General features: G+C 40.5%; 1 protein-coding gene across 1 annotated transcript in view; it reads left to right on the top strand.

Moving 5' to 3' along the window:
* Window positions 1-19,720, top strand: part of THEMIS (thymocyte selection associated) — a 121,847-nt gene that overhangs the window by 33,751 nt on the left and 68,376 nt on the right. The window contains exon 4 of the mRNA XM_048844603.2: window positions 572-1,617. Coding sequence (XP_048700560.1) covers window positions 572-1,617 — 1,046 coding nt within the window. The remainder of the gene's footprint in view (window positions 1-571; window positions 1,618-19,720) is intronic.

The following is a 19,720-nucleotide window of genomic DNA, read 5'->3' as shown; positions in this document are numbered from 1 at the left end:
TTAATAAGCTGTACTTCTGTGCCTAGCAGCGTGTTCTAAACTGAATGCAAACTGCTCAAAATATCTGTTACAGACAGTGCTTGTTTTGGACAGATAGAAGATGGGTATTCCATATCCATATTTGCTACTGCTGCTAGTTTAAAAATGGGGAAAGAAGGGGAAGAATTTTTCTCCATCTTCCCTCGTCCTCAAATTCAAATACTGACTCTATCTTTTTATTGCAATCTGCTATTATCACTTTTCCTGATACTACTATTAAATTATCTTTAGAGAGGAAACTTTTTTTTCAAGCAGATGGAGCAGATAACTAAGAGTTCTGGGTTCTATTCCCAGAAACTCTTATTGACTAACTGTGTTACCATGGGGCAATCATTTAATTTTTGGCTGTATTTAGCCATCTGTAAAATAGATATAATATTTGCATTTGTAATTGGTTTACACTGGCAAAATTGTGGACACAATGGTTGTACAACATCTTAGAGGGTTTTTTTAAGTTGTCTCTTGGAGTGTGTATATTTCATTACAACATCAGTGTGAAAACAAAAACTGACTTTTACCTTTTTCCTTTCAGTTCGAAGGGATATAGTTCATATCCTCTCTGATCTAGACATTGAAGTCATAGATGTAACAGATGGTTATGATATTAGCTCTTTCCTTCAGCCATTATCCATGGAAGATGTATTTGAAAGGACAAGCAAAGAATTTCCGATGGTTGCTGAGGTTATAGAAGGGCCCACAGGAAGACAGCAACCTTATAATTTATTATGTCCTGGGAAAGAAATTGTCATTCACAAAAAGTACCAGGCAAAAAGAATCCTTGCATCTGAGATCAGAAGTGATTCCCACAAAAGACACTTTTTAATTCCTGCCAGCTACAAAGGAAAGTTCAAGAGAAGACCTCGGGAGTTTCTAACTGCCTATGACCTGGAGATAGCAAGAAGTGACAAGGAGCAGCTTCATGTTGTAGCAACTAAAGCCTTTGATTCTCCCCATGCAGAATTGTTTTCTGTTTCCGTTGGAGACCAGTTTCTAGTTCAACAGTGCCAGACTGGTGAAGTCATATACCAGGGAAGGAAGAAAGTGATAGATGTTTTGGCCTGTGAACAAATACTAAGTGAGGCCTATAAGAAAGTGCTTCTTCCTATGTATATGGAAGGTGGCTTTGTTGAAGTGATTCATGACAAGAGACAGTACCAGCTTTCAGAGCTTTGCAAAGAGTTCCGCTTGCCCTTTAATGTCAAAGTGTCTGTGAGGGATCTCTCCATTGAGGAGGATGTCTTGGCTGCTATGCCTGGACTGCAGCTTGAAGAAGAAATCACAGACTCCTACTTGCTAATCAGCAGTGCTGGTGATCCTGCAGACAGTTGGGAAATTCCTGTGTATCGTCTAAATATGTCTGTTCAGTTGCTCAGCAAACCTGTTGACGAAACTGTATCCTCCCCAACTAGAACTATTGTGGAAGAGATCAGTGAAGAACAATATTACATGGTGAGGAGATTTGAAAACCAAGCCCTACACCCACCACCCAGACCTCCCAAAAAGCCAACAACACTGGAATCAAAACCTCTTCTCACTGTGCCAGAGCGAAGTGTGTCAGATGCACTGCATGCTGTGAAGGTAGGACATTTCTTCTATTATATATCCTTTGTCATATGTTTGAGATGCTTCACAATCTGCTTCCATTTTATGTTGGCTTATGTTTTATGTTAAACTCATTTATTGTCATGCAGCCTTTGAGATGGCAGTGAACCCCACATGATAGACAAATGAGCTGTTATACATCTTGACTAGAACTTAACATTGAGGTCTGAATCCTCCGTTGGTGTAAATTGATCTGTGGCCAGTTGAAGATCTGGCCCTAGAGCTTTGGGGTTGGATAATCCTTTGTTGCACTGGTGTATAAGTGAGGGGACAATTTGGGCAATTACAGCTAAATGCTTAAAAATGGGAAATACATGTTGATTCGATACATTAAGAGAGAATTTTGTTCAGATAGAGATCACGGAATTTGTATTTGAAATTTTCACATAGACATTCTACAGAGATATTTTTGTTCTGAATATTTTGCATTGTATCCAAACAGCAAATAGATTTTTGAATGGAAAGTATTGATTTTCATAAAGCTACTGAAGTTTCAATATTTCACCAAGGCAAAGAGCACATACAAAAGTGCCCATTATAGATGGACAAATACTGGGGTATTTTTAGTAGCAGTTAACCCATAACAATTGTGCTTATCATTGGTTTTCTCCTATATGTTGAAAGAGCTATATACAGAAAGGTGACTCGATGAGGTCTCAGCGGGGAAACAAGTACAGGGCCTGCTCAGACTATATGTGTCTCACTAGTCAGAGCTCCCATTCCCCTCTTGCTTTCCTGTTCAAATGCAAATCCACCAAAAGGAAAAAAAGACTAATTTTACATTAATTATTAATGTAGTTGAGTCTCCAGAATGTGACTAGCTACATCTTGGTGACGATGATCTGCTTGGAACGCAAACAGGAATTGATGTGTTTACATTTTTTTAAAAAATAAGGGCCATATTTTGCCCTTTGCATCCACATTTGGAGGGGAACATCTTTGCGCCTTTTCCCCCATTTGCTGAATGTTATTCACCTCTGTGGCAGCATTTTCTGCCTCTGTTCTTAGGACAGATCATTTTCCATGGGCCTGAGGGTCTATGCAGAAGGAGCAAGCAGGCCTGGGGAGAAGTGGATGTGAGGGAATTGTTCTGATACCAGTCCTGTGGAATCCTTCAGGTACAAGTGTTAAATTAAGAGGATGTGCTGATTTCCTCCGTCTTCCCTCCAAGCTGGTGAAGCCCCTTCACTGACCCTTTTTTGGGGGGGGAGGGGTAAGGGGTGTAGGTTGAGTCACAGCCGGCTGCTGGCTGCAGGAAATTCCTAATAGCAAGGATCCATTAAGCCATGCTGTCAGCTAGTGGGGACATACAGAAGGCATGGGTTCCAGAATTGGTAGGGAGGCCTGAGGCCTGTGTGATGTTGCAGTATGAAGTACTGGATGGGAACTCAAGAACTCTGATGAGGTTCAACGAGGACAAGTGCAGAGTCCTGCACTTAGGATGGAAGAATCCCATGCACGGCTACAGACTAGGGACCGGATGACTAGGCAGCAGTTCTGCAGAAAAGGACCTAGGGGTTACAGTGGATGAGAAGCCGGATATGAGTCAATAGTGTGCCCTTGTTGCCAAGAAGGCTAACATCATTTTGGGAGGTATAAGTAGGGGCATTGCCAGCAGATGGAGGGACGTGATTGTTCCCCTCTATTCAACATTGGTGAGGTCTCATCTGGAATATTGTGTCCAGTTTTGGGCCCCACACTACAAGAAGGATGTGGAAAAATTTGAAAGCGTCCAGCGGAGGGCAACAAAAATGATTAGGGGACTGGAACACATGACTTATGAGGAGAGGCTGAGGGAACTGGGATTGTTTAGTCTGCGGAAAAGAAGAGTGAGGGGGGATTTGATAGCTGCTTTCAACTACCTGAAAGGGGGTTCCAACAAGGATGGATCTAGACTGTTCTCAGTGGTAGCAGATGACAGAATGAGGAGTAATGGTCTCAAGTTGCAGTGGGGGAGGTTTAGGTTGGATATTAGGAAAAGCTTTTTCACTAGGAAGGTGGTGAAGCACTGGAATGGGTAACCTAGGGAGGTGGTGAAATCTCCTTCCTTTGTGATTTTTAAGGTCAGGCTTGACAAAGCCCTGGCTGGGATGATTTAGTTGGGGATTGGTCCTGCTTTGAGCAGGGGGTTGGACTAGATGACCTCCTGAGGTCCCATCCAACCCAGATAACAACCCTGATATTCTATGATTCTATGAACTCTTCCCGAGGTCTATTTCATAGGCAACTGAACCACCAATCAGAAGGAGGCAGACTGCCCACTGGTACCAGTGTGTATGTGTCTGAGAACAATGAGCTGGTATCTGACTCTGGATTAGTATCGTGCAAGAGATGTTGTTTTACTGCAGCTAGGATGAGGCAGTTAGAATAACGGAGATACATTATGGTTCACTTCTACATTTGTGAGTGACTGCAACCGTAGACTTCAAATACTTGGATACAGAAACACATTTAAGCAAATGACATTTTTATGAAAGCTTGCAATAAATAAATAATAAATTATAGTCAAAATGTTAGATCTATACAGATTTGTAAATTCTCTTTTACTTGAAAGGTGAAACAAGTAGATATCCCTTATTCATAAGATCAAACCCTCAAGCTCTAATATAATAGATTTAGAGTCAAACAGAATGTATTATCTCTCCATCCTGAACAGAAAGAGGCCTTTGAGAGTACCTGGATCTGCGCTGATATTTTCCTGCTTTGGCCCATATGATGATTATAGTTGGGGGGTGGGGGAGAAGGCTACAATTTTCTTCTGAACATACCTGCTAAATCTGAAGGTTCAGAAATTTGCCCAGATGATAAATGGCCTAATCTGCATATTTTATAATTGTGCATTTCCTCATTTGCATAAATGACTACAAACCTCCAAATGAGCAGAACATAAACCCAAGAAGGGTGATGCATAGAATGAACTTGAGGATCCTAGAAATTGCCTTGGTCCTAGCTGGCTCTGGCATCTCCCCAGCTGATGTTCAGCTAACTCTGGCACCTGTTGGAGGCTCTGACCCTGGTTGCTCTTTGTCCTGATCTGGGTGAAAGGCTGTCTTTGGGTCGGTGACCATCAGCTGGTCATGCTCTGGTTGAGCTGATAGCCCCTAGCTGGGAATTCAGCTTTGATTGCCCCTTTACCCTTGTTTCCTGACTAGAGGGAAATGGAGGAGGCTCTAACTGCACCGGCCTGCTGCTCCCTGACTGGGGTGGAATCACAGAATCACAGAAATATAGGGATGGAAGGGACCTCGAGAGGTCATCTAGTCCAGTGAAAAGAGAGGCTTAAAAGAGGCCAAAATCTATAGCTATAGGAAAATACTCTATCACTGGAAAACCATCCCTCTTCAATAGACATGGAATTATATAATAAAATAAAAAAAAGGGAAAAGAATGATAAAAATACAAGATATAGCAAATCAATATATCTGTGATAAGTGGGGACATTACTGTCAAATGTATATTGATGGCTCCAAAGGGGAAGCAACAGGTAGAGTGGGAACAGCTTTCTGTGTGCCTGCATTTGGATTCAAGAAAGCCATAGGGCTAACTAACTTTATCTCTGTCTTTATGGCTGAGCTAACACTAAGTTGGGCCTACCATGTATGGCCAGTTGCCTTCCTGTCTGATTCCTTATCAGAATTGCAGGCACTATACAATGGCTAGGGTGACCAGTAGAAAGTGTGAAAATTCGGGATTGGGGTAGGGGGTAATTGGCGCATATATAAACAAAAAAGCCCCGAATATTGGGACTGTCCCTATAAAATCAGGACATCTGGTCACCCTACACAGAAATGATATACTTAATGAAATATGCTAACAAACAAATTGGTGCAATGTGATGTGACTAGTAATAGCATGGATCCAGGCACATGTAGGGATTGCTGGCAATGCGTAGGCAAACAAAGAGGCAAAAAATGCTATTGAGCATTAACAAGTTGACCTAGAGATCCCACTGAGCAAATTGAATTTACACACTTAATCAAAAATGAGATAAGGAAGGAATGGCAGGAACTTGTGTCCATGTGAAATGAAGGGGGGGAAAGGGGGGAATCTGTGAAGTATGGCCAATAGTTGAAATGTTTACATAATCCAAGGACATGAGAGGAAGAGTGAAGTGGCTCAATTCAGAATTTTAGCAGGTCATTGTGGATTAAATAGTAATCTATTTCTAACAAACTTAAGGATGGACTTGGTAAAATATGTAAGGTCTGAGAAAAAATAAATCATCTCCCATGGACCTGTAAAGATTGTACCAGTAAAAGGAGATATTTATATGGAAAACTCAGAAACCTTGGAGTAATAAAATTTTCTTTGCAACACCAGTACAGAATGCAAGGAAAATGGGGCCCAATTAAAAAAGCTATTCTCCAATTTGTAATCGTCCTGGGAAAGATGACAGACTTTTTCATAATCTGTCTATGAAATCCAGTGGATAGCAGTCATAGACTCAGGGAGTGAGCTTGCCATGCCACAGAACCAAAGGAGAAGGGGCCTGGCTGGGGCAGCTAGTGGAGAGAGGAAGCGGTGGCTGAGGATGGCTGGAGAGAGAAAGCTGGCTGGCAGGCAGTTGAGGAGGAGGCAGGGTGGAGGACTGCAGCTAGCCCCCAGCTGAAATGAGGCTGAACATTGAACCTGACAATGGGGGTCAGTGGGGAAAAAGAGAAAATTGTCTTGGATTATGAAGGAGAAAAAGCAAGGGATGTGCGATGGTCTCGGATCAGGAAAAATTAAAAAAAATTAGATATACCAGGATTTGAAGAATAAGGAATTCATAGAAATTAAAGAAAAAAACAGGATAAAAGTCAGCATGTTGTAATTGTCAGATCAGAGACAGAAGATGTGAAAACAGGGGAAGTTAACCCCCTGAGAATGGCAGAATGGATGAAGCGAAGTGTTGGTGTCATTCAAAGAACTAAAAGAATTGCTGGGTGGCGATCTATTGATAGAGTGTAGGCATAAAGAGCAAGCTGAAAAACTTCTAAAAACTGCAACCTTAGGGAAAATGAAAGTTATTTCTCAATGGCCTAAATTCCTGATTGAAGTAAGAGGGGTTATGTATGAAATCTGAGGATAATATCTAAAAGAGTATAGGTGAAGATAAAGTATTGTTTGTTAAATGGCTACTTAGTAAGAGAGGGAGGGAAAGGCCATCTACGACTGTACACATAACACTTAAAGGTAGGATTCAGAGGAACAGCCGTGTTAGTCTGTATTCGCAAAAAGAAAAGGAGTACTTGTGGCACCTTAGAGACTAACCAATTTATTTGAGCATGAGCTTTCGTGAGCTACAGCTCACTTCATCAGAACGAAAGCTCATGCTCAAATAAATTGGTTAGTCTCTAAGGTGCCACAAGTACTCCTTTTCTTAAAGGTAGGATGCTTCCCAATAGGATCCAAATGGATTATCAATCTTTCTGCGTTAAACCATATATTCCCAGTCCCCGCACCTCTGGTGAGGTGCTTTAATTGTCAAAGATTTGGATGTATGGCAGCCATTTGCAAGGGAACAACGTGGTGCAGCAAATGTGGAGGAAATAACTCCCATGACAAGCGTGTAGAAGGAACAGAACCTAAATGCAGCACTTGCGAGGGAAAACCCAGTGCAGCAATAAAGGATGTGCAGTAGCAGAACAAGCTAGAGAATTACAAAAAATGAAACCTATTCACAAAGTATCTCATGCAGAGGCAATCAAAAGATACACACTGCAGAAAATAGAAAAAAAATATGCAAGTAAGCAAAGGTTTCAGAGTAGCAGCCGTGTTAGTCTGTATTTGCAAAAAGACAAGGAGTACTAGTGGCAGCTTAGAGACTAACCAATTTATTTGAGCATAAGCTTTTGTGAGCTACAGCTCACTTCATCGGATGCATTTGCAAGTAAGCAAAAAAGATGTTCGGGGCAGCAGAACACATCTCTGACCAGGGAGGAGAATATGAGAGGAATGGGAGATGATGTATTGCTTGTTAGTAAAGAGAAGTTTATAGTGTTCATTATAGAAGTAATTAATTGCACCTTGCAGGTGGAGAAAAAACCTCAAAGGTTTGAAATCACAGCAAATGCAGCAGAAAAATATGTAAAGAGAGACAACCTCTCAATAGACTGCATTAACAGGATTTTGACTGAATGCAATAAAATAGCTTAAATAACATGATCTTAATGATCCTTAGCTGGAATGTGCATGGTTTAATAGTGCATAGACCGGAATTTAAGAAAGCCATCTCTAAATTGGGGGAAAAAAGCCTAATGCAATATGTATGCAAGAAAGATGGATAATAAGTAAACTTGCATTCAATCTACGGGGGGTATGATATACTCTGGAGGATCGAGAGGCTACCAAAGGAGAGGAGGATTTAGCTAGATCAAAATGGATACGCGGAAACTACGTTTTGAATATAATGCTATTAAGATTCTTATGCAGAACAAAATCATTTATATACAGATATATAATTTTTATAATCCATGTAAAAATTAGTTAATATGGAACTAGAAAAATTATGTAATGTCAAAAACTCTATGATAATTTGAAGAGACTTTAATAGTCATAATGTACTATGGTGAAGTAAGAAAACTGACTGAAATGGTAACTGTTTAGAACAATTTATTGATATACATAACTGTAATATTGAACACAGGAGCACCTACTAGATTTAATTGATTGGATGGATCCTCTTCTGTTTTGGATCTGGGAATTGCAACAAATAATATAAGCTAGTAAATGGGAAATGATCACCTCCTACACTTATTGGGTATCAAGGCTGAAGAAATGTCAAAAAACATGAAAAGAGTTTCGAACTGGAATTTTAAAAAGCTAATTGGGGCCCTTTCAAGATTAAGGATGATGAATATTTATGCAGTAGCTGTGCAATTGACAACCTAGGAGAATTCTATAACAACGTAATAAAAAGAATTACAGCAGCAGCTGATCAGGCCATCTACAAAACACCAAATTGCTGCCGACTTAGAAATTCGGTTCCCTGGTGGAATTAGGATTGCAAATAAGCAATCAAGGAAAGTAATAAGGCATCCAAGCAAACAAACATATAGTGAATACTAAAGACTTAAAGAATTATAAAAGATGTAAGGTGGTAGTGCAAAGGATTATCAGACAGACCAAAAAAGAAAGTTGGAGAAATGTATGTTAACTGAACCAAGATTAAAGGTTTTCAGAAATATATAAGCAAATTCAAAGAATGACTGGAATTGGAAGTAAAAGTCTTAAACAGTGAAGCAATGAAACTAAGGTCTCCAACTTAGGAAAGGCAGACATTTTAGGAAAAGAATTCCAAAAGGTCATTAGTGGTATGAATCAAAGAAATAAGTTTTGTGAAAAAAATGAAGGTTTATTGAAGATTACTGTGAACTATTAAATGGCTGGAGAGAATATGCTGCTGATGTGTTAAACAAAAGTTTTAGTGTGCAGGAGCTTATTTTAGCCACTAGAAAAAGGAAAAATACAGCTTCAGATAAAGATAATATAAGGAAGGACAAGATTATGTCATGGAAGTGTAACCCTTCTGCCCGTCAGAGTTGGCAGCAACAAGGGCCGGGTTCATTATCTAGGGGATCCATTCCAATAACACAATGCAAACTGGCTCGAGCCCCCACCCAGTGACCTGGGACAAATATATACCACCCCCGCTGGGCGCCTCCAAGAGACAATACTTCCCCTCTCGCAAGCACATAGTCTGAGTGTAGCAAAAAGCCTTTTAATAAGAGAGAGAAACAATGTGGCATTATGTTGTGGAAGCACCACCAACAGGATTCATAACACAACCCACGAGCAAAAAAACCCACCCCAAGCAAATTGGGGCATGCCCCTTTCCCTTTGGTTCTTGAGTCCAGCAACCCCAAATCACCCAAAGTCCCAAAAGTCCAATGACCCAAAAGTCTCTGTCCCTGGTCAGGGCAGCCCCAGAGTTCGAAAGTTTATCTGCGGAGCTTTACCTCCCAACCTGGGTGGAGATGGGACGGGGGTAAGAGGCACCTTACATGATCTGAAGCTGACCGCCCCACAGCTCCATAGGCCTTTGCTTCGCTCCGCTCCACCAGCCGCCCCACGAACTCCTTCGTGCAGCTCCCACTGTCCCACGAACTGCTCCACCAGCCGGTCCACAAACTGCTCCGCGTCCCACCAGCAGCTCCCGCCGTCCTACAAACTGCTCCACCAGCCTGTCCACAAGGCACTCCAGCCGTCCCGCAAACTGCTCCACAATATATCTTCAGGCTCCCCCACTACTTAACACAATGCTCAGTGATTTCAGCTCTTAGTCAGTTCAGTTCTTTGGTGAATTCAGCTTGTAGTAGGGGAGCCTCAGTGCTGGTGCACCATTAGCCCAAAGTGAGCTCAGCAGCCTGTAACTAGACTCCTAATGGAATCAAAATTAGCTCTGATATTCCACAGTGGAGAGAGGAGGAAGTGCAATTAGCATGTAAGGCCCTCACCAAGGGGCCCACGCCACCAAGTATTAATACTTGTCCCCAGCCTCTCTCAGTTCAGAGTTTTAAAACCCATGACCCTTGCCTAGCGAGTGCTACTTAATTGATGGTGAGTCCCTCCATCATAACAAAAGGCCAAGTACAGTTCCAAGCACAGTTCCCATAATCAGGGTAATAACAATTTATTCTTCCTGCCCCAATAACAGAGACACTGGGGATCCCACAGCAGCCAAAATGACCATTTGGGCAGCTATGGCCTCATTCTAGGCGGGGTGGGTGTGCCTATGCAAATGAGATTGGCCCCTGAAGTTCTTTTCCAGAACTTGCCACACCTCACCACCAGCTGTCAGGGTGGAGCTCAATGTGACACTGCTTACATCAGTAACAGATTCTATGACTTTTAGAGACCTTTGTGACATTTTCTGCTTCAGCCTAGGGCAGTGGGGCCACAGCTGTCAGCCCATGAGCAGAGCTTTCAGTCACCATGGGCAGCGGGGGGACCCAGGGCTCCCAGCTGCTGGGGGCAGAGGGGAGACCTCAGAGCTCTCAGTCACTGCGAGTGTTGGGGCCCCTGGAGCTCCCAGCTGCCGTGGGTTGGGCTTAGGCTTCAGTTGTCTCATCAGTCCCCCCCTCCATTATTTTTAGTAAAAGTCAGACAGGTCACAAGCTTCCGTGAATTTTTATTGTCTGCAACCTGTGACTTTTACTAAAAATAACCGTGACAAAATCTTAACCCTAAATATAAGTAATGGAATGCGCCAACACTTGTCAGAAGGAAGTCTAAAGATTCTTTTGCAGTTATATAATGATATTCTGGCGAAAAGACAGTTGCCAGTAGAATGGAAACAAGCACTGGTAATACCAGTGAGGGAACCAGGCAAGGTACGTACAGGGCCTGACACTTATAGGCCTAATGACCCTCACAACATATGTGGGGGAAATCATGGAAAAAATAAATGTAAGACTTGCAGAATACTTGGAGAAAAATTATATTATAATTGAGGTACAAAGTGGCTTCAGAAGAGAAAGATGACCATATAGTCAGATTACAAACAGAGGTACAAAAAAGCATAAGGACAAAGAACTTCATGGTAAAAGTCTTCCTGGCCTCCTCTATAAATTAGCCAAAGCTGGAATAAAAAGGAGAATGTTTTGGTGGATAAGGGACTTTTTAAGTGATAGAATCATACAAGTCATAGAGGGAACATCAAAAATCTACAAGCTTTACACATGGTTCAGAGTAGCAATTGTGTTAGTCTGTATCCGCAAAAAGAACAGGAGTACTAGGTGGCACCTTAGAGACTAACAGATTTATTAGAGCATAAGCTTTCATGGGCTACAGTACACTTCATCGGATGCATAGAATGGAACTTATAGTAAGATATATATATGTGTATATATATATATATATGTATATATACAAACAGAGAAGTGGGAAGTTGCCATACAAACTGTGAGAGGCTAATTAGTTAAGATGAGCTATTATCAATAGGAGAAAAAAACTTTTGTAGTGATAATCAAGATGGCCCATTTAGACAGTTGACAAGAAGGTGTGAGGATACTTAACTTAAGGAAATAGATTCAATATGTGAAATGACCCAGCCACTCCCAGTCTCTATTCAAACCCAAGTTAATGGTATCTAGTTTGCATATTAATTCAAGCTCTGCAGTTTCTTACTGGAGTCTGTTTTTGAAGCTTTTCTGTTGCAAAATTGCCACCCTTAAATCTTTTACTGAGTGGCCAGAGAGGTTGAAATGTTCTCCTACCAGTTTTTGACTGTTATGATTCCTGATGTCAGATTTGTGTCCATTTATTCTTTTGCGTAGAGACGGTCTGGTTTGGCCAATGTACATGGCAGAGGGGCATTGCTGGCACACGATGGCATATATCACATTGGTAGCTGTGCAGGTGAATGAGCCTCTGATGGCATGCAGCTCTATGAGGGAGTATTATCAGCCCTACTTTTTTTCCATTATTATGAATCACCTCCCAGAAAGCGTGCAAACAGGAATAGGTATTTTCCTTTTTGCAGATGGCTGTGCTATGTGGACTAAGCATAAAAGACTTCAAGTAGCTGTAGAAAAGACAAATGAGGCACACCAGACAATTTCCAAGTGGGGAAATTATCGAGGATTTAAATTCTCACTTGCAAAAACAAACGGAATGCTTTTATCCAGGAAGGAAATTAAGGAAAAATTGGATTTATTTCTTTATGGTGAAAAAATTCAGATAGTTCAAAAGTTTATGTTCCTAGAAGTCATGTTTAATTTTAAAAAAATTAACTGGGAAAGTGACATAGATAATATCATATAAAACTTACTTAAAAATGTAGTTGAAAAAAACTGGAGTGCAGATAACAAGATACTGATGATAATGTATAGAGCATTGATAAGACCAGCTTTAGATTATGGGTGCCAAGCTTTAGGTTCAGCCTCAAAAACAACTGTTCGAAACTTAGAACTGCTCTGCATCCAAGCTCTGTGACTGGCACATAGTGCAATGATATCAACACCAGGGTGTGTGCTGAAAGTAGCCACTGGAGAAGCAGCTATAAATCCAAGGATGAAGCTATTTAATCTAACCTTTTGGGCAAAACTAAAAGGGGAACCTGAAAATAGAAGAACATAACAGATTTATGAGGATTGGTGGGAGCTTAGTAGACAAAACTATATAGATTGCCACAGACTTCCTCATACTGTCCGTGTTAAAAAAAATGGATGGAGACATGCAAAGAAGAAAAATGGAGAGACCTAAACATTTTTAGTCATGAGAAATCAAATTACAGCTGAAAATTATTCTCATGTTTGAGGATTTGCAATTGTATGGGGGGAAAAACTGAGAGAAGGAAAAAACTACACATTATGAATGAAATTCCTGAATCTATTTATGAAAAATGGAGCTATCTTTGTCAAGTCTCTACAGATGAATCAAAAGATGACAGCACAAGTAGAGTAGGAACAGCCTTCTGTGTCCCTAGTCTTGGAATGCAGAAATCTAAAATATTATTAAATTATGTGACAATTATGACAACTGAACTGATGGGGATAATGTTCGCACTAACATGGATATGAGATGTACAACCGGCTGCAGCTGTAATTTTATCTGATTCCTTGTCAAGCATAATGACAATCAGAACAGGGACTTCAGAAAGCAGAAATGACGTAAGTGAAATATGTTCTTAACTACGGAATTAAGCAGGTATCTGTGTTACAATACCATGAATTCTATTGCATATTGGAATACCTGGAAATGAAATGGCTGACAGCAGCAAAACATGCTCTAAAAAATGAGGGAGTGGATATTAAGATACCCTTAAGTAAACAGGGCTTTAAAAGTGTGGCCATGGAGGAGCTTGCAAAGGAATGGCAAGACCTATGGACTAAGGAAATGAAAGGATGAAGGTTCTATGACGGGTCAGCAACCTTTGGCACGTGGCCCATCAGGGTAATCCGCTGGTGGGCCGCAAGACATTGTGTTTACGTTGACCGTCCACAGGCACACCCCCCTGCAGCTCCCAATGGCTGCGGTTCACCGTACCCGGCCAATGGAAGTCATGCCATTGGAAGTCAGGCATGTGCTACATTGGGGCCCATGAGAGAGTAGCTAAAACCAAGAGCCTCTTAACCATTGTGGGAGACTGCACCATTCTGCAGGGAATGTCCTAGTTTGAGCTGCTCTTCTCTCTGCTGCTGATGGGCTGGCAGCCTCATTGAAGAGCTTTCTGTCTGCATCCTACTGAAGGGTCCCTCCATTTGTACTTCAGGTGTTTGGTGATTCTGCAGAATGCAATGAAGTCCTTTTATATGGCTCTGAATCTATAGTCATTTCAAAACTGGTTGTTTCGTTCAGTCAGAGCAATATTGGATTAAAAGTCTCTTTTTTAAAAAGTTTCACTATGAATATGGTATTCTTCCTCTCTTCCTGTCCTATCCATCAAGTAGTGTTGCTGTGCTAGGCCAGAGTGATCCTTTTAATTATAATATATTGAGATCAGATGCAAAAAACTAAATAAAGGTAATATATTATTTAAGATACTAAAAGGTTTCACTGCTGTACACTCCAGAGCAGAATTTGTCTTACCCTTAGAGGAATTTGCATTTCCCTTCTTCTACATATTAAGACTAGCTAGCTAACTTCTTACACGATGAAGAAGATATGTAGAGGAGTCGTGTCAAAATCGGAGTTCTTTCAGATAGTTGCTTTTTGCTTCAAAAAACAACTATCATATGTGCCCTTAGTACTGGAAAGTAATTGTGCATTGGATAGGAAAATTGTGGAACCAGCGTGATGGAGTATAACTGCAAAGGGGAAAGTGTGTTATGTTGTTTCCTCTAAGGCAAAGGAAAGACTCTTAGGAGCTATTTGTTGTGCCACAGCATCGCTTCTGCTTGACCGATAAGTGCCAAAGAGAGAGATTCCTAGTCTGAGTCTAGACTTTTATAGTATACACTTATATCTCCTGGATTTATGGCTCATGATTCAAAGACTGTGAATGCCATGGATCTCCTGTGATTGTCAGATGATTGCTATCTGTAGTTATAAGAAAGAGCAACACATGGCAAGTCATGCAGCTGTGTTATAATCTTCTGCCTCGGGGGAATCAGAGAGACACTTTCTCTATCATTTTCCTTAAGGGTGGTGGGTAGATGTGATGTCACACTGTGACTTTAGCATTCTTTCTTGGCTTGTTCCTTGATACTTTCTTCTGTCAGTTTTCTCACTGAGCGCGCTCATTGTTATCCATCGGAGATCATGGGCCAGTGTAGTAGTAGCACAGTGTTCTCCCCAGTGCAGATCAGAGTTTGAGAGAAAAAAAGAGAACCGAATCACAGCTTTTCACATTGAAAACCATTGGTCTCCTTTATTCTCATGCCTTACTATCAACTTGGGCAAGTAACTATAAAACAAGTACTGTATGCCTAGTTACATGTTGTTGTTTTTTCTTGAAGCATGACTCTATATAGTGATTGTCCCAAAGTGAATTGCTTTAGTATTTCTGCTGATGGCGCAGAACCAAAATTTGTAACTATTTCTCATGGTAACCATATGGGGCATGGCATCTTGTGAGCATTACATTTACTGAGTAATTTGTCTTAGATCATTTCCAATACAGTAGTCCACAAACTATGGTCTGGGAAGCACTCGGTGATCCACAGAGAACTGGTTGGTCACATGGAACTGGATCTATTTTTTGTTTCCAGCTTCTACCTTTGGCCAAACAGAGCATTAAAAGAAAGACCTGATAGGTTTGTAAGAACAGTTGGAAAAAAGGAGGAGGGGAAGACGAGGTCTGTGTGAGATAACCTCTCTATCAAGATGTTGGCCATACTATGAAAAAAAAAGTTTGAGAACCCTTGTCCTAATGCTTAGTCTTATAACCTTCCCACATCTCCAGGACTGGTGGGAAACAAACACTGTGCAATTAGGGCCTGATCCAAAGCCCACTGAAATCATTGGAAAGTTTCCTTTAACCTCACATACTGCTCAGAAATATAGAAAATATTAACAATGATAAGTCTAGGTATCCTTAAAGAACAAAACCAAAAAGCCCACCTTCAAAACAGCAGGGAAAATATTCTAATTTTCTCAGGATGAATTTCCCTCTCCATTTTCTATTGTGGACAAAATTAGAACTGTGCACGCACAACTGCTTTCTGTCAATGGCAGAAAATTACAAGACTAGTAAATGCAGTAGGTTTTGTATATTTTATATATTTAATACAGCAGGCTGACATGGTTTCCCAAAACCCTTTGCCAGAGCTCTGGCACACTGGCAAGTAAATGAACCAGACAAAGATTTGAATGCACCCTTCACAATTAGGACCACACACAGTGAATATGAGAAAACAAAAACTAAACTTTTCACCTGGCTGATAAATCTAGAAGGGTGTATCAGGTGAGGCCTGTGTGGTCCAGGAAGGAAGGGGTTTAAGATTTTCTAAAATTCCCTCATCCTGTTTATCTGCTACCTCTACGTAAACTGCCACCCTTCGCGAGAGATTCAAAACTGCAGTGGCTTTTTTCAAACTATCTTTCTGATTATAAGGATTCAGCACCTAGCACAATGGGGTCCTGATCCATGACTGGGGCTTCTCAGTGATACAGTAATACAAAAAAAATGAATAATAATAATACTACACTTGGGAAACAGAAAAAGTATCATGTGACCTACTGTAAGTTACTAATCACAATTTACACAGCTCAGGTTTTAAAGAGTGAGTGTCAAATAGATGGCGAAAACTGTTCACTATTGAGCAATAGTCTTTATTTAAAAAACTAAACAAACAAAAAAATAACTCAACAAAAAATTATCAAGTAAATTCTAATAATGAGGAAATCACAACCTGCACATGGACATCCAGTGCCTAATCCTGCCATGCTTACAATTTCATGGACAGTATGTGTGGAGCACAAGTGTCTCAAGGGGCATAAAGTTGGCAGTATTGGGCTCTCAGTCAGCAGACACAGGTTAAATCTACTGTTGATCTGTTTCAGCAAGGTACTATTGCATGTGCCTAACTTGGGACTACTTATGTGCTTTAAGTTAGGTATGTCTTTACCTTGCAGAATTTAGGGCTGAGGAAGTTAATCATGGCCAATTATTTGCTCAGTGCTAGAACTGAGGAAGAGACAATGTAACTGTCCAAAGTGCAATTTAGTTGAGTTACCAATAAGCATCAGGACATGATGGTTAACTGTGATTCGATGCTAAAGTCCATTATCATCTTTCAGGAAGTTCTTGCAATGTTAAGCTGTTCCTTGAATTTTTTTTTTAATGGATTTTGTGGCACCTTTAATTTTTTTTTTTAACTGCAAAGCCAAATGAAAAGAAAAGTGATCACTTCCATTTGGCTTTGCAGTTCTATGGACAGAACTACCAAAATCTGCCATTAACATATTTCTCACATCTGTATTCACATCAGAATGAAGACTTGTCTAGAATAAAATTGATAAAATATAAGTCTGTATATTTAAGCAAATGATTTTCACTGCAGCCCCTCCTTTCCTAACCGTTACTTTTTTCCTGCTTTCAGAGCTATTTCTCATGAATTTTGCATCTATATAAGGTAGGTTTAATGAAGATGTTTATGCTGTGCAGCAGGAAGCTAAACTTCCTAAATAAACATAAAAATAGAAGATGTACGCAGGGCTGCTAGAAAGATATAGGTAAGGCCAGACTTTAAGAATCAATAATTCTTTGACATTAGAAATAAGGGGAAATATGCAATTCTTAAGTAGAAAAATATATGCCCATGAAAACATAGGATCTGAGTGAGTCCTGTTCCTCTCCTCTAACTTCCCTCTTGGAAAATCTACCAGCAGGACTGCTGCCCCACAGAAGTCACCCCTTTTATGGATTCTCACCTTTTGTTTTGTTTTGCATTCTCTCCCCATCTACTGCTCGAATAACCCAAAAAGTAAGCCCTACATAATGATAGGGAGGCAAGCAGCCTCAAGTCAGTGAGATGGCCAATGCTTAGTCATCCACTAAAACTCCACTGCAGTAGTTATTACATGTGCTAGTTTAAATGAGTTTGAGAACCAAGAGAACCTGAAATCCCACCTAACAAGTGTCTGGAAATCCTCAGATGTTTGTTAAGAAAAGCACCTCTGAATAATGAAAGCTTCTTTGTGCGCTGGCAAGAGAAGCAGCAAATTGTGGAGTACTTGTGGCACCTTAGAGACTAACCAATTTATTGGAGCATGAGCTTTCGTGAGCTACAGCTCAAAGCTCACGCTCAAATAAATTGGTTAGTCTCTAAGGTGCCACAAGTCCTCCTTTTCTTTTTGCGAATACAGACTAACACAGCTGTTCCTCTGAAGCAAATTGTGGAACTCACCATGTTGCCCTCATAAACAGAATGCAATGCGGAAAGATAGGGATGTGTCTGCCATAAAGGCAGAAATTACAGAATTGCCTGAAATTATATCAAGGAAATCTGAGACACACCTTTTACAGGGAATTCATAACTGATGTAGAACTCATTGGCAGAGTGAATGAAATTCAGGCAGGCATAAATGAACATTTAGATATGCTAACTGATGTCAATACCAAGCTTTATGTGGTAGAGAGAAAGCAAATTGGTTGATTTGGAGATTAAAATGGATGGCTCGGGGAACAGGGACAGAAAAAGTATCAAGATTAAAAAGGTGTCATAAGGAATAGAAAAGGGAAACCATAGAAAAATGTAGAACTCCCCAGGAAGGAAAAGGAGCACCTGCACAAGTAGCGTCTGATTCAAAGTCCACTGAAGTCACTGGAAAGTCAATATGGCTGGGAAATAGAATTTGTCTCCCACAAAATGTCTTCAATTTATGGGAAAAAAGTTGTCCCAAATCAGGACAAAAAGTAATAAGTAAATAAATAAATAAAAAGTGTTGTGACAGGAAAATTCCCCCAAAATTCTGATTTGGTAGAACCTAAAAAAAAGATTTTGGCTTGCCCATCTCCCCGCTTTGCCTGACTCTGGCAGCCCAGCTCCATGTGTAGGTGGCTGCCTGACTGTCATCATTGTTGTCCTTGTCTGCATGGTAGTGCAGCTACATAATAGCTACATAATAATCGCAAGATCTGTCTTTGCTCATTTTAGGAAAGAGATGGGAGCTAAGCAGAATCACTGCAGTGCAAAACCAGACCAATATAAAAAAAAAATGCTGTGGCTTCCCACTGAAGTTTTTCCTTTTCCTTTTCCTTGAAAACTCAAGATTACACTATCAGAACTGTGGTGGAGCATAAAAAGTCCCTAGAAGAGCTGTGATTATGTTTCAGACATATGTTTTCAGCAAAGAGAACTGACATGAGAAGATCTCCATCAGTGCAGCAGCAGGTCAAGCCCAAGAGGACCCATAAACAGAACACAAGAGAATTTTGAGAGAGAATGGGGAGGAATAGGATAAGGATAATCAGGAGAGAGAAGATACTGTCTGAGGAGCTAATCAAAGAGATTAAAGGTTTCAAAGACACTCAGTTCTGAAGATTCCCAGGTTTGCTTATTAGAAACTTGTTAGTGCATGGGTACCTTGCTATCTAGAGTAAAAACTATGGGGATTCTAAAATCAATATAGTAAGGTGTATCCACTATCAGCTGAATAGCATTAGGATGGATGAGGGAAGCCACTATAGCAGGGTGGAATATAGTATTTTTAATGTCTGTACATTGAAATTGATTGTCCTTGCACCATGGATGGACCTATAGTTTATTCCCATTTTTGATACCGTAGAATGGTAGTATTTGGTGTTACTGTCTTCATTTTATTAGTTCTACTGTAGGACATAAAATAATTCTGTTGAAAAATATTTAATATAGTTTTATCATTAATGTTAGGACTCAGGTAACAAAAAAAGTTCGAGTAGCTAGGGAAGCCTTTAGTTACATCTGTTGTGACTCGACAGGAATAGCACCAATGGAGAATGAAAGGGAACGTCACGTGGATCCCAGTCTGGCTACAATAGCCGTAGGAAGTGGATGGGTGGTAACTCCACATGACAGAGAGAGATGCGTCCTTTATGAAAGATTGGAATGGCCACTGGAGGATGGAATTTAGAGGGGAGAGGAGATAGGGATTTCAAAGAGTGCAGATCAGTCACCAGAAAACTGACACGAAAGATATTTGCTATGAAATGGTAATTGTGTAATTGGATTAG

Source organism: Caretta caretta, chromosome 3 (genome assembly GCF_965140235.1).
Source record: "Caretta caretta isolate rCarCar2 chromosome 3, rCarCar1.hap1, whole genome shotgun sequence".
Classification (NCBI taxonomy): Eukaryota; Metazoa; Chordata; order Testudines; family Cheloniidae; genus Caretta; species Caretta caretta.
This window is presented reverse-complemented; position numbering and strand designations above follow the sequence as displayed.